Genomic DNA, 14,036 nt, shown 5'->3' with positions numbered 1-14,036 from the left:
GGAAAGCCTTCTAACGTACAAAGAGACTGAAAAGATTTTTTCATTTTTATTATCAAGATTTATTTATTTTTTTTAATAATGCAACATTTGGCATCCATGATTAAACACCGTAAACTGCAGAGAGATGCTAAAGTTTCATGATAAGGGAGGAGTGAGGAGGATGGAACTGAGGGCACTATCAACACCCCCTTCTAAAAGCTGAGCGAAGAGCAGCTGTACCTTTCCTCCAGCTGAAGTATCTCAGCACCATGCTGCAGAAGACACCACACACAGCAGATTTTTAGTTGCGGGAAATTGTGGAAATGACTACCTGACCCACATCCTTGGGAGCCCAAATCCCTACTGGACTTTGGTCCAACAGGGCTCTGAATTCCTTACCCAACAGCTATTGGGAACTAACCTCTTGCTTAATCAGACCTTTGGAACAATTTCTAGCTCACAAAGAGCTGTTTATTTCAGTTTTTAAATTCTTGTCATCAAATTGAAAGCTGCAGAAGAAAAATGGCTCTCATTAACCAAAATTGAAGTTCAATTCAGAAACCGTGATGCCAACAATGCAAACCAGGAAACAACTATGCTACAGGAAAGAGGGCTGCGTACATTCCTAGGCTGTTAAAATTCTTGATTAATATTCCAGGTTTCCCCAAAATCTGCGATTCCCTGCCATCATCTGCTGTAAGTCAGGGACAGGATAACTTGGCTTTGCCTGTCCACAATCAGTTTATTAATAGTATCACTGCCCTTTAGTTCTACAATTGGCCCCCATACAGATCACTTCAACATTTTAAGGAGGAGGAATGTGGAATGAAGAACTGGGTCTGTCCAAATGTCTGGTTACCAGCATCAATCACAAGTCATAAAAAACAGAACCTGATTGGCAGCACAGGCCTCTTTATTCAACCCTCCAAAAATCCACTGTAAAACCTGTTGTAACTTGCATTCAGCATGTGGGTCAAAAGCCATAATCTGGTCCAGTCCATAATCAGTGTATCCCAAGGATGAGTGCATTTGGAGATCTCCTTTCAGTCTCTCACAAAGCTTCCAAAACAGTCTTCTGACCCAAAGCTACACAGGATCCCCTCAGATCTTACGTCACTTGAAGGAATTATTTACTTTGCAGGAGCAATCTGCCATACAAAATATTCTTATAAAGTTAGCTCACTTATTCAAACAACTATCTGAAAACTACGTACTGTGAGGTGCATCACAGAACACACAGGCTGTCCCAGGGGTTTAAAAAAATGTTTTTAAATTCTAGTTTCCACGCTCATAGGAATGTATGTCCCGCCACTGCTACCCAGTTCACAATTTTCACAATACAGTTCTTTGAAAAGACTAATTTTACAAGTCCCCTGTAGATTTCCCAGGCTCTAAAGGAACCGGCTCAGGTTCAGCTGGGAGGTGTTTCAGGCACGCAGGATTGGGCGCGGGCCAGTGTGGAGTGGCCCTCTGCTCGCTGTCCTGTGGGTGCTCACTACCGCTCTCCCCACCCCCCTCCCCGTCTCCCCGTGATCCGTCTCTCTCCAGGCCGGTGGTGCAGGTGAGGGAGCTCAGTGGTGGTAGGGCCTGACCCACCCCAGCAGGATTCGGCCGTAATTGGCTGTCATGCCCACCAGCCCCAGCAGTGCGATGGACCCGAAACTCCCACGCGCCCGCTTCTTCGGGTCTGCGGGCAGAAAAAGAGAAGCCCAGTGAACAGGGGTCCCAGGTCCCTCATGAGAAGAAAGCATTGTTGCTCGTTTTAACAGCTTTGGATTTCGTGGTCTAGCCTCACCTCCAGTGGAGTAGCCGTGCGCGTACACCTCTCTGCTGATAACCCAGGTCATCCCCAGGGCACTGGCCAGGCGCTGCAACAACACACAGTGTGAAGCACAATCACTGCGCACCGACAGCCCCTGCAGCAGGGGGTTCACACGGCACGTTCTGCTGGAGCAATATGCTTTACCCAAACACTCTCCTACACTACTAGTTACTGGAGACTTACTGCAAGTCTGATGCGCAGTGTAAACCCAGAGCAGACATTCCTGAGCTCTTTGCTCACAGAAGCAGTTTTTTTCTAAATCTTGCTTGTTTAAGATTAGAAAGATCAGACGTGCTAGGTCATTCTTTCAGCAGAATCAGATCCAAAACGCAAAAGGCTTTCCAAAAAGCTTGATGACATGCAGCAAGACAGTGGCAGAAGCCAGCCCCTCCTGTGTCCCATCATTCACAAAAAACATCCAGGATCCCTTCTGAATTAATGCTGAATGCTGCATATAAGGCCTAAAACAGCCCAAACTGCTCTACCAGGGGTTGCTAATGCTTAATTATATAACTGAACCCTTAACTGACCAGATTATAGATTTAATCTGAACTCTTTGTTTACATGTATAATTATAAATAACTTAAGACTGCTAGCTTTTACAGGACAAGAATTTGTTTTTTGCCAAGGTTCCAGCACAGCCACTTGCTGGTTCGATTAAGGATTTGTCAAGGAGCTCAGCTGCAATGAAAGCCAGCAGGAGTGCGGCCCCCAGGACGAGGATCAGAAACCCCTGCTACGCAGCTGGAGCTGTACAGAGAGCCACAGGCAGCACTGTGCAGCACAACTCACCGGGTTATGGAGCCCCCCTATGGCTAGGAAGAACAGGAAGGCGGGGTACACCTCCAGGCTAGGAAAAAAAAACACAAGGGCTTAGTAAACAAGTGAGGCCCAAGGCAGAACAGAAAATCTAATTTTCTACTGCTTACTTCTGACACACAATCTAATTTCCCCCTGCTTAACTCCAGGGAGGAAAAGAAAACAAGCAATTCTGTTTAATACATGACATCTTCTATTCCAAGGCCTTTATTAGAGTCAATTTTAATCAATTCCCACTTGGTTCTTGAGAAATTGTGAAATAATCAGAGGTTTTGTTTATCTTAAGCTGAAATTTCACTTCATCTGTGAAGCAGTCTGATTTTCATCTCAGGAATACAGCCAAAAGAGGAATGGCAGGCACCAGCTCCACTGCATAAGGAGGTATTAAAGTGCTTACTGAAATTCTTCACCTGTTGGTCACCTTGATGTTCAATCTCAAAATTACAGCTGGTTCTAAATTTAGCACCATGTACATTAAACCGGACTCGGGATAAAGAATACATCATGCCCGTCTTCAAAAATCAGCATTAGAGCCATGTCTCTCTATGTACTAATGCAAGTACTTAAGACATTGTTGAAGTATAAATCACTCATCTTACGTGGCTTAGCTTTTATCCCTACTTGCTTCTTAAGACAATGAAGAACAGCCTCGCTCATAAACAGATCAGAGCTATCCATCATCAGAAATCCTCCTATTCCTGATAAGGGTCACAACGACCTGGAGCCTATCCTTGAAGCCGGGATGGGACAGCAGTCTGTCACAGAGCAAATGGGTGCGCACACAATCACTGGAAATCCGAGTGAGCACAGGGAGAACATGCAAGCTCCACACATAAAGCAGTCCAGACCAGAAATAAACCCGGGGACCCAAGAGTCCCACCAGTAATAACCTCCCTGTGCCACCCTGAACGATAACTTCACTTAGGTTTTACTTTTTCTTTAAGGAAATTAATACCTACAAGTTCTGACTGATTATAGATTGTAAAACACTTTACTGTTTACGGGTTTCAACCAGAAATCCCGTTATTTGTGGTTACTTTTAACACTATAAAGTCACATTTCCGTAGTCAGGTTCACGTTTCAGCAGTCATAGTTACGGATGTTTGTATTTGAAACATTCAAAACAGTCATTTGTGCACAAGCTGTATGTGTGTGCTGCGAATACAGTGGTACATTTAGCTGTGAAAAACTGAGCTTTCATGAAACATCCAACATACTGCATATACTATAAACTGAGCAGGGTATGCTTCACAAAAATTGTTACTAGTGCCGTTTGTAATCTCCTTAATAAGTAACCACCTGCTTCCCCTCCAGCGCTTAGGAATACGTTCAGATATTGTCGGCACGGTGCCAACCCGATGAATAAATCCTATAAATCTTATTTTCTTTTAGCTTTTATTTTGTACTGCCGAACGAAGCCCTGCAGCGTTTGGCTCTATCCTATCCGACTGCCTTACCGATGTCACACGCCCTTGCCCACATCTCTTGCTTCATCAGGAATATCTGAACATTTCTCAGGTGTGACCAAGGTCACCTGCAGCAAGAACCCTGGGTTCCGAACCCCGCCGTCTGACAAAGCTCCTGGTAAATGCAGCTCAGGAGAACCCCATGCAGTGCTGTACGTACGTATTCTGGTGAGCACGCTGAATGCAGTTAAAGATGTTGCCATTCTCAGGATCATCGCTGTACATCTGAGGGTACTGTCAGAGCCAGAGAGACGCGCATTAATGTTGAAACACATAACATTACAGTTATTCCAAAATGATGCAGTTCCTTCCAACTGATGCTCTTTTGTCAACCGGTTTTACACAATCATGAAAAACACTGGTACTATACAGCAGTATTGACTAACTCCAACACACTAGCATTGTGTGGAATGGCATTATTTGGAAATTGCACTTAAATCACAAAAGTGTTCTAAATCAAGAGCACATTGTAAGCCACCAGTATACAAAATGATGTTTTGGGAAAAAAAACTGCAAAAAAAGATTAGTTCTGATTTCATTTCAAGAGTTCAAGGGACTATCAGTGGATTCCCAGCCTGGAGACTGTAATTCAGATCTTTCTCATCCTCCTAACCTTGAAGTAACATTTCCTGTTCAAACCAAGGCGTTTCACTTATAATGAAAAGACAGTGCACATTTGCCTTTAAATGTGTTACATCTGTAGAATACCAAACTGCACTCTCAGTGGCAATTATGGAAGAACATTATCATACAAATGCAAGAGCTGTGTTAATGTGACAAGTCAGCACAATGCTGTCCCCTTCTCTTTAACCAGTGACAGGCCCACTTCAGATGTTTCACCTGGGCGCTCACTGGCCACCCAGAGCAGAAACACTGCAAAAGTGGTCTGTTCAGTCCCACTCTCTGTAGCAGGACACTTCCAGACAGACACATCCGCAAACTTTTAAATCCTCCAGAACTGAGATATGTAAGCATTCGTATTTGATCTTTTTCCACAGGCTACTCCTTTGGCCTTTAAAACAGGAACAGTGCTGGTTTTTATACTGATGTGTGTTTTGTTTGGTCTAGGGGAGGAGGCGATAGGCAGCTGACTGTAATGAAGGACAATCAACAGCAAAGTCCAAGGCAGATACACCTACTGAATCAACAACCAATATCTGTGGCAAATGACAATTGCACCAGGGGGACAATATTTCTCATTGTTCTGTTTATGAAATTAATCACTGCACCATTCAGTACAGATCAAAGCCCCCTGTGCATGATATTGTTTAATATTAACATTTTTAGGCAAAATTAACAATTAAGTAGGACTAACAAACCTAAAAAACAAATCTCAGGAAACTGGTTGATTACTTTCATTAGGAATGAGTTATTGACTTATAATATTACAAGTACAGGCTGAATGGAACAGATGCTCAAGTTTTCACTTTTTTCCCCCCAAATCAAGAAAACCTTTTTTGCTTCAATTTGTGGACAAGGGGCATCACCTTTTCAAGTTTTGAAAGGCTATGTGCTGAAGCTGTTAGGCACAGGAATGAGACACACACACACCACTCCTATCCCTGCAACAGCTGCTGAGCTTTCATTTCAGCAGCTCCGTATGGAGCAGACAATACTGAGTCCACGAGAGAATAGGGACCTGGGAAATTAGTCTGTCAGCGCTTTTCTTTTGCACGCTGTATGCAAATTACATGTGCTCTGGCAGATACGCATGAGGGGCATCAGGGTGCATTTCCTAAGCATCCCTGAACATCAGTACTGCTCTCCGCAAGTACAGTATATCTGCAGAGACTTGCGCAGTAAAAGGGCTCTTTCAGTCATTAGCACAGAAAAAAATGCTAATTTAAAAATAGAATCATCAGTTTTAGCAGAAATCATCTGAGCGTAATTTGACAGAAAACCAATTACGGCTACAAAGTAGTTAACATTAATTTTCTAAGCACACAAATTGTAAATCTCTCCTCTTCATTCTTACCATGGGCAGGTCTTATTAACATGAATTTTCTGCCTGCAGTTGGTCTTGACTGAGTAAAGCCCTTTTAAATCAATGACCAGACCGGTGGCTAGACCTTTCTACATTCACTTCCGTCAGCTGCACAAAGCACTCCTCTGACAAGAGGTTTACTTTACTCATCCTCCTGGGGGCAGAGCGGTAGCTCTGTGGCTAAGAATCTGTGCCTGTGGCTGGAAGGTTTGCCAGTTCAAATCCCGCAGCCGGCAGAGGAATCCTACTCCATTGGGCCTCTGAGCAAGGCCCTTAACCCCAGCTGCTCCAGGGGTGCCGTATACATGGCTGACCCTGCGCTCTGACCCCAAGCTTCTCTCCCTGTCTGTGTGTCTGTGTCTCATGGAGAGCAAGCCGGGGTATGCGAAAAGATGAATTCCTAATGCAAGAAATTGTATAGGGCTAATAAAGCAACATTATCATTATCATCATTATCATTGTAGTATCAGGGGAAGAAAGCTGTTATTTGTTTTAATTCCATTACATTGCCATCAAGACAATGAAGCTCTCAGACACCGGTGGAGACCATATCAGATGCACACACTACTATCAAATTGCTGCATCTCCCATTAGAGGACAAATGGCTGCCCAATGGGGAAGCTGAAATGTTCAAACCTGTGTGCCATTTCCCATGCATTTCATGGACTTTTGATTCAAATGGTCATATTGACTACCGAGACAGACTGGGTGAGGATTTAGCACAACCTCCCTGATGATTTTTGTTCTAACAGTGAGATCCATCCTGGAAGTTGCGTATTGGCATCCCCAACTTGACAATGCCAACTACCACTGGTGAGACGACAAGCACTACCAATTCCCGACACCTTCGACAAGAAATACCCAGTTGGTCCTGGAAAATAAGACCTTTTCATGTTTAGAAATCCTCTGAAGGCATAACATAGGACATACAGCAGTAGTTTACAAAGCATCAAAGAAGAGCTCACTTAAGGTCTGCCACAAGATGAACAATTTGTTTTCCCAAACATAAATAGGGCACTTTTTGGGTTTGTATGGCACAGGACTGTCTATTATCATTCCGTGTAATAGCAATGACCCCCTAGATCAATATTTCCTGGAGTTCCCTTATTCCACTCCAGCTGAGCTCTCCATTAGTTAAGCTTATTTATTGAACCTTCAACTACACTATTTATGTGTAAAAAATCATCTTCCACTCTCTAACAGTAAATGGAAGTTAGATATTGGCATTAACTCCAAGTAGATCTATCAAGTTGGGTTTCATAACTCCTATAATTAAGGTTTATTGTTCCAAGGTGGAATTCAAATCAGTGTGAACAGCGCTAAGAATGCTGATAGTTCAAGAGTCTGACCGTCAGTATCGCCTGTGTCTGTACATCACTAAATGATAAAAAAGATGAACGTTCTTTAGAAAGCTATGGAAAACCAGCTTTTTATATAAGTTTTAAATCAATCTGAAGCAAGTACAGTCATTTCTATCAATGTTTCTTGGTAATAAGGTGCATAAAAACATTAGAGACTGAGTGCAGAGTAGGCATTAAAAAAAAAAATCAAAAGGCCATTTCAATAAGCATAATTAATCAAGAGGTACTCCCAGGCCAGGACTGGGAAACACTGCACTAGAACAGACCCTAATTCCAACCCTTACCCTACTGCAGTGCCAATAATCTTATTTTTACTTTTTTCCCCCCAAGTGACAAAACCAAGAGGTCCGTAAGATATCTTCATTGACCCCCCGACACACACACTCATGACCCCTACGACCTCTCACCTCCACTTTGTACTTCTTGCGTGCGCGGCCGACATTTATGGCCAGGTGTGCGACCATGACGAAGCTGGCGGCACCGGTCAGCAGCACATAACCATACTCCTTGGACAACACCACCATGCTGAACCCGAAACCTGCCAAAGAAAGAGCCGTCACTCCCGGACAGAGACGCCCACCCACAGCCACGGGGAAACACACAACACAACACAACACAACACAACACACACACACACACACACACACACAAGCCCCCCAGGAGGAGGAGGGGCAGACAGACAGGAACAGAAATGGAAAGAATGTCAGACGGGAACAAAGAGAAATGAGAGAGAAAAAAAATTAAAAAGCTCAAGGCTGGCAAGGCCTTGTATCGGTTACACGCCCGCGCACTCACTAGCATATCAGTGCTTAAAAACAGAGATTTTGCAAAACAAAATGCTCGGTTAAGCTCCACATACTGAACTTTTTGTTCTCTTGTTCCGTTTGCTGTAAAATGGATACATCACCATCCAGCATATCCATTTTTTCTGTGCATGCCATTACGCATGTAGCCCTATATTTTAGCTTCATTACACCAGACCAGTTCAGGAGGGATGACAACAGCCAAGTTCGACTGGACTCAGCTGTCAGTAATTTGTAATCATTCCTGACGTCATTTACTCACCTAAAAAATTATTAAATAATAATTGCTTAAACTTATATAGCGCTTTTCTGGACACTCCACTCAAAGCGATTTACAGGTAATGGGGACTCCCCTCCATCACCACCAATGTGCAGCCCCACCTGGATGATGCGACAGCAACCATAGTGCGCTAGAACGCTCACCACACACCAGTTAACTAAAACATTAGAAACACTAATGTTTCTACCTGTGCAGCTGCCCCCTGGTCACTCCTCACTCACTGTACGGGGGTCCTATCCTCCTCGTCCTCTGGTCAGGAGGTCAGCCCTCAGCCAAGTGGGTTAAGCCACATTTTGACTAATTTTTGGGTGTTATTTCTAGTGAATATTGTAATAACTACTATCATTGACCTCCATTTAAAATAATTACATCACATCTCTTTCACCAACTGCTTTACCCAGTTCAGGGTGACGGTGGCCCAGGGCAGGAGGCAGTGGGCACAAGGCGGGATATACTCTGGATGGGACACCAGTGCATCACAGGGCACACGAACACACTCACACCAGGGCCAACCTTAAAGAAACCCACTAACGCGCCCAGCAGAACCCCACATGAACATGGGGAGAACATACAAACTCCACACAGCCAGATAGCACCCCAGGAATTTAGCCCTGGGTCCCAGTGCTGTGAGTCAGCAATGCAAATCACTGATGGAACCAATGATTTGAAATAATGAGGCAGAAATCTAAGTACATTTTATCAAACCACACCACACGCGTTTCCAATAGCATTGTCAGTCTCTTTCATCTCAGCCAGCAAAGGTTATGCACAGAGAGGGGATGACGCTACCGTTTTTTGTGAAGTGAGACGCTACATGGTTCAGAACCCCCCACCACCACCCACACACACACCCAAGACGCATTATTTATTAAAATCAGACCTGTTCGTGTACAATACTAAGGTCCACGGAGGAATATAAAGCACTCTTACCGCGTCTTCTCTGACTACACTGTAGCCCGATGCAACAATGATAAAGCGATATGCTAGTAATGCACTCCACACTACGTAGTCTTTTAATGGGCGAGATCCATAATAGGAGATGTTTATCGAGATACAGTACTTTAATATAAACACAAGAGGCTAACTAGTGGGCTCAATGAGGGAAGCACGTACAGCAAAAACTGCGCCTGGGAGGTAAAGTGTTAGGACAGTATAACGATATACAGGGAAAAGACTGACGGACTTTAAGTACTGTACACTGCAGAGCTACATTACAGCACGTTGCATCAGTTCTTCTGTAAAATGCAAGCTGGTCGTTCAACGCTTTTAATGTGCGCCTTACTGTCTGAAAAAACTGAATAGAAAGGGGCTTTGGGTAAAAGCGAGAAATTACTAGACTTTGTGCATCTGTTAGCATTCTGTCCCGTTTGTAATGTATATCTCTGTGCGGCATCCCTATAGAAACAAGCGCAGGATTCGGCAGCAAACGACAATGACCTTGAAAATCCTTCGCCATATCCTTCTGATCATGATGTTCACCTCCATGAACTTCGACCAGTTCATTCACGACGAAGGTCAATCCAAAGACAGAACAACAACAGAAATACACATCATTTAGCGAACCTATCTAACTTGACTTCTGTAAAGACAGTCGCTTGCAAATAACGAATAAACGAATAACATTTAGACGACTTACACATCCAACCAGAATTGTTTTTAATTTTTTTTTTGCGAATTCTCTCACCTGTTCCTAAGTGTGACTGTCAGCTGTAAGTGAAATTTGGAAAATCAACACCCACAATCTCCGCCTCTTTCTATTCTGCGGCCAGAGGTTATATCGTTGCGCCGTCGGGAGGCGGAGTGTCTGGCTACGGAAAGTCAGACGAGGCAGGCGGTGTTACGGCAAGTCGGCCCGAGCTCGGTGATTATCATGTTTAGCGCAGGTGGAGTTGTTATGATCTTTAGTAAGAAAAAAAAATACTTCATAATGGAAACTGAATTTCAAACATTCACTTTACTAATTTCTACACTACATAACACTGGCATCTATCATTATCTGATGATGAATACCCATATAACCCACTAGCACTGGACAAGAATGGTTCATTGTGTACCAGTCTTGAACTACATTTTGCCTTCTTTAATAGCCTTATCATAACAAACGAGGAATAATTAGGTCTATATTTTGTATCTATGTTTATATCAATGACATTATCTTTAAGAACAAATAAGTTTACAGGATGATTTCAAGAGAAAATTTTGAATGATCAAAATAAATTCATAGCAGAACCAAATGCTTTGAAAGATGTCCTGTCTCCATAGATTCATGTTATGTATGATAGATAGATACTTTATTGATCCCGTGAGGGAAATTGCAGTGCAACAGCAGCTTAACACACACAACACAGCCACAGTGTAACGAATTATATACTAATAGTACAATACATACAATACAATACAAGAGTTACTCACAGTCCGGACACACAAGAGGAAACTAGAACAGTATGAGAAGTACTACATGCTGTATAAATGTTTGACAGTCTATACAGGGCTCAGATCAGCATAACGCACTGACTCACAGTGTTTTTTTTACCCCTCTCAGTACCCTTTCAATGTAATATTATTTAACTGGATTGTAGTTAATGATGTACACTACACATTGTACTGTAGCATTCTCGGGTTCATGTGGGTATGCACCCTCACCCCTGCCGTCTCAGGTCAGCCCCCCACCATCAGGGACTCAAACCCGGGCCTCCGGCATCACTCAACAGGGACCCAGCCACTTGAGCCAAAGGGAAATCTCCCGTCAGCCCGGTGGCTGTGGCCCCTGCTCTTCACAGGGAAGGGCGGTGACGTCACCACGCTGGTAAGCCAGCTCTCACAACCTGCCATGTCTGCCGTATGCGTGACAGTACTGCTAATGCAGAAAAGCAGTTAATTTAATGTTACTAGAACTTCACATGCGTCCATGAATTTCTCAAACCACTAAGGCTGCCTGGAGTGGCGTGAACCCGAAATGGATCACACTGCTATGTAATGGGAGTCTTCTCTAGTTCTTTTGTCGTGCGTCACTGCTGTGCATATGCTGGTGTGACCTGTGTGTGCGTCTGTTTGCATGAGAGAGTCTCACACAGTGAAGCTAATGATCTTGCAAGGGGAACTTCCTCCAAAGAGATCTTATCAGCCAAGGCTTGCTATTCCTGCAGGGGGCATGTGAAGGAGATTGTTCTCTACGCTCGAGTAATCTTAATTAAATATCCTTCTCTGTTATCCACAGGCTCCTATGTGAGACAGCTACTTGGTGTTTGCTTTTAGCAGGTATCTGGGGATTTGGGTGTCAGTGCAGTAGCTCTGGTTACACTTATTTCTCCTTTTCCTCCTGACAGCTGCGGTTTGCTCAGGCAGAAAGTTGTGCAATTTGGAAAGAAAGGTTTGTGGGGGAACAGTGCACAGTGAGCACTTACACAGGGGAGGCTGTTTAATAGGCCACTTCTCTTTGCCAGCCAGGACTGCATAACATATTGTCAAAGTGGATTTAGTCATCGCTGGGATAATAATAGAAAATACTGTTTATTTTTTGGAAAGGGAGAGAAAACCAGTTAGCCATTTATGTGTGAGTGGCAGTTACAACTGCAGCTCATGCGACTCGACGATAAAAACATAAAGCCAGTTTCCTTCACCTCCTTCAGAGTCCCAGAGACACCCTGAGATTAAGATGCACAGAGGTTTTTGTGGAAAATAATCAGGACAAAGGAGAGAAGGCAGCTTTTAAAAAAGGCAAGGAACAGTGTGGTGAAGCCAAGGCCTGAATCATGGAAGGCAATTCATAGTCAGAGCGTCACTGGGAAACTTTTGAGCCTCCGGGCTCCAAGATGTTCCTCCGGTCCCCTTTCGGAGAAGCCATCACAGTCCACTGTTCTGTTGTTCTGCTCACGGAGGATTTCCATAGTAAAGTCACTATAATTCCTCTTCCACTCTTCAGGTTAAACCTTCCATCATCAGTCAGTTTTAGGAAGACTGTCTCAATACCTCCATGTCTGTCGATTCCAACAGTTATCAACGCGTCACTTATATACAAAGGGACCCTGGTCCCTTAAAACTTTAGGCTCAGTTTTCCAAAGTCCGATTAATTAATACTAATCACAACTAAACACTAGGATATTCTACCCAAGTGACTCTGAACGCTTTCACTAATCATCTCTTCCTAACCATAATCCTTCTGCCACTGAGACTGGACACTGGTCTGGTGATGTTAAAGCACAGGAGCCCATAGGACTTCACCCGTGCTTATATAGACTCTCCAAACCGATTCACTTCTGCACGTTCACTCACTGTCTTTCCTACAGGAGCCTGGACACAGACTCTCTGTAAGAGCCTAAACACAGACTATTAGCCCTTTTCCTCCTAGCTGCTAATCCAGGAGGCAGTTACACACAGAGCCTATGCCAATTGTGCTTGCCTCCCTTGTGGGACACACTGGACTGTTGCTGGAGGGCATTCATGCAAAAAGTCCTGGGCTAGTAGCACCAGGACCTCTTTTTCCTGCACAACGATGTCCGGCCGCACACTGATGTGCCGACCACATCCACGAGTGTCCACATTGTTACGAGTGAGACGTTCTGGACCAGCCACCTCACAGCCCTGATCTGGCCCCTAGTGGCTTCCGTCTCTGTAATTCCTTAACGGAGCAGCTGTCCAGCAGGGAAGCTGCAGACTAGTGTAAAGCGCCGCAGGCTGAGGAATTTGGTGCAGGTTACTACTGTATTACACCACGTTCAATTAATTAATTAATTAATTAATTGCTTACACTTATATAGCGCTTTTTCTGGACACTCCACTCAAAGCGCTTTACAGGTAATGGGGACTCCCCTCCACCACCACCAATGTGCAGCATCCACCTGGATGATGCGACGGCAGCCATAGTGCGCCAGAACGCTCACCACACATCAGCTATCAGTGGGGAGGAGAGCAGAGTAATGAAGCCAATTCACAGAGGGGGATTGTTAGGAGGCCATGATTGATAACAGCCGATGGGGAAATTTGGCCAGGATGCCGGGGTTACACCCCTACTCTTTTCGAGAAACACCCTGGGATTTTTAATGACCACAGAGAGTCAGGACCTCGGTTTTACGTCTCATCCGAAGGACGGCGCCTGTTTACAGTATAGTGTCCCCATCACTACACTGGGGCATTAGGACCCACATGAGCCGCAGGGTGAGCGCCCCCTGCTGGCCCCACTAACACCTCTTCCAGCAGCAACCTTAGTTTTTCCCAGGAGGTCTCCCATCCAGGTACTGACCAGGCTCACACCTGCTTAGCTTCTGTGGGTTGCCAGTTGTGAGTTGCAGGGTGATATGGCTGCTGGCGTGCTTTGGTGTGTGAATGAGAGGCTTTGGAGATGATATGGAGAAGTAATGGTCTTGTTGTCTGGTATACCTGTAGCTATGTACAAGTAAATGTATCACCATGGGTGCTATTGTTAACTAATTTATTGAATCATCATTGTGGTCAATTTTTTACAACTATAAAAGGATTCTGCAAAACTGTGATTACACAGAAACACACATTCTCTGCTGCAGAAC

The 14,036-nt window shown here is 44.2% G+C and overlaps 1 protein-coding gene across 2 annotated transcripts; it reads right to left on the bottom strand.

Annotated features, from left to right (window-relative positions):
- Positions 1-35: 35 nt before the first annotated feature.
- On the bottom strand, positions 36-10,350 carry mgst3a (microsomal glutathione S-transferase 3a). Of its 2 annotated transcripts, none has more exons than XM_088599311.1 (6): positions 10,199-10,350; positions 7,839-7,969; positions 4,247-4,320; positions 2,594-2,651; positions 1,775-1,847; positions 36-1,666 (listed from the first exon to the last, which is right to left on the bottom strand). In XM_088599311.1, exons 2-6 carry the CDS (start codon positions 7,953-7,955, stop codon positions 1,551-1,553), a joined length of 438 nt encoding a protein of 145 aa, XP_088455437.1. In that variant the 5' UTR covers positions 7,956-7,969; positions 10,199-10,350; the 3' UTR covers positions 36-1,550. The 2 variants fall into 2 exon arrangements, with proteins under 2 accessions (XP_088455437.1, XP_088455436.1); XM_088599310.1 differs by lacking the exon at positions 10,199-10,350 and adding an exon at positions 9,952-9,985.
- Positions 10,351-14,036: the final 3,686 nt, after the last annotated feature.

This window comes from Lepisosteus platostomus, chromosome 11, assembly GCF_059453375.1.
Source record: "Lepisosteus platostomus isolate fLepPlt1 chromosome 11, fLepPlt1.hap1, whole genome shotgun sequence".
NCBI lineage: Eukaryota > Metazoa > Chordata > Actinopteri > Semionotiformes > Lepisosteidae > Lepisosteus > Lepisosteus platostomus.
This window is presented reverse-complemented; position numbering and strand designations above follow the sequence as displayed.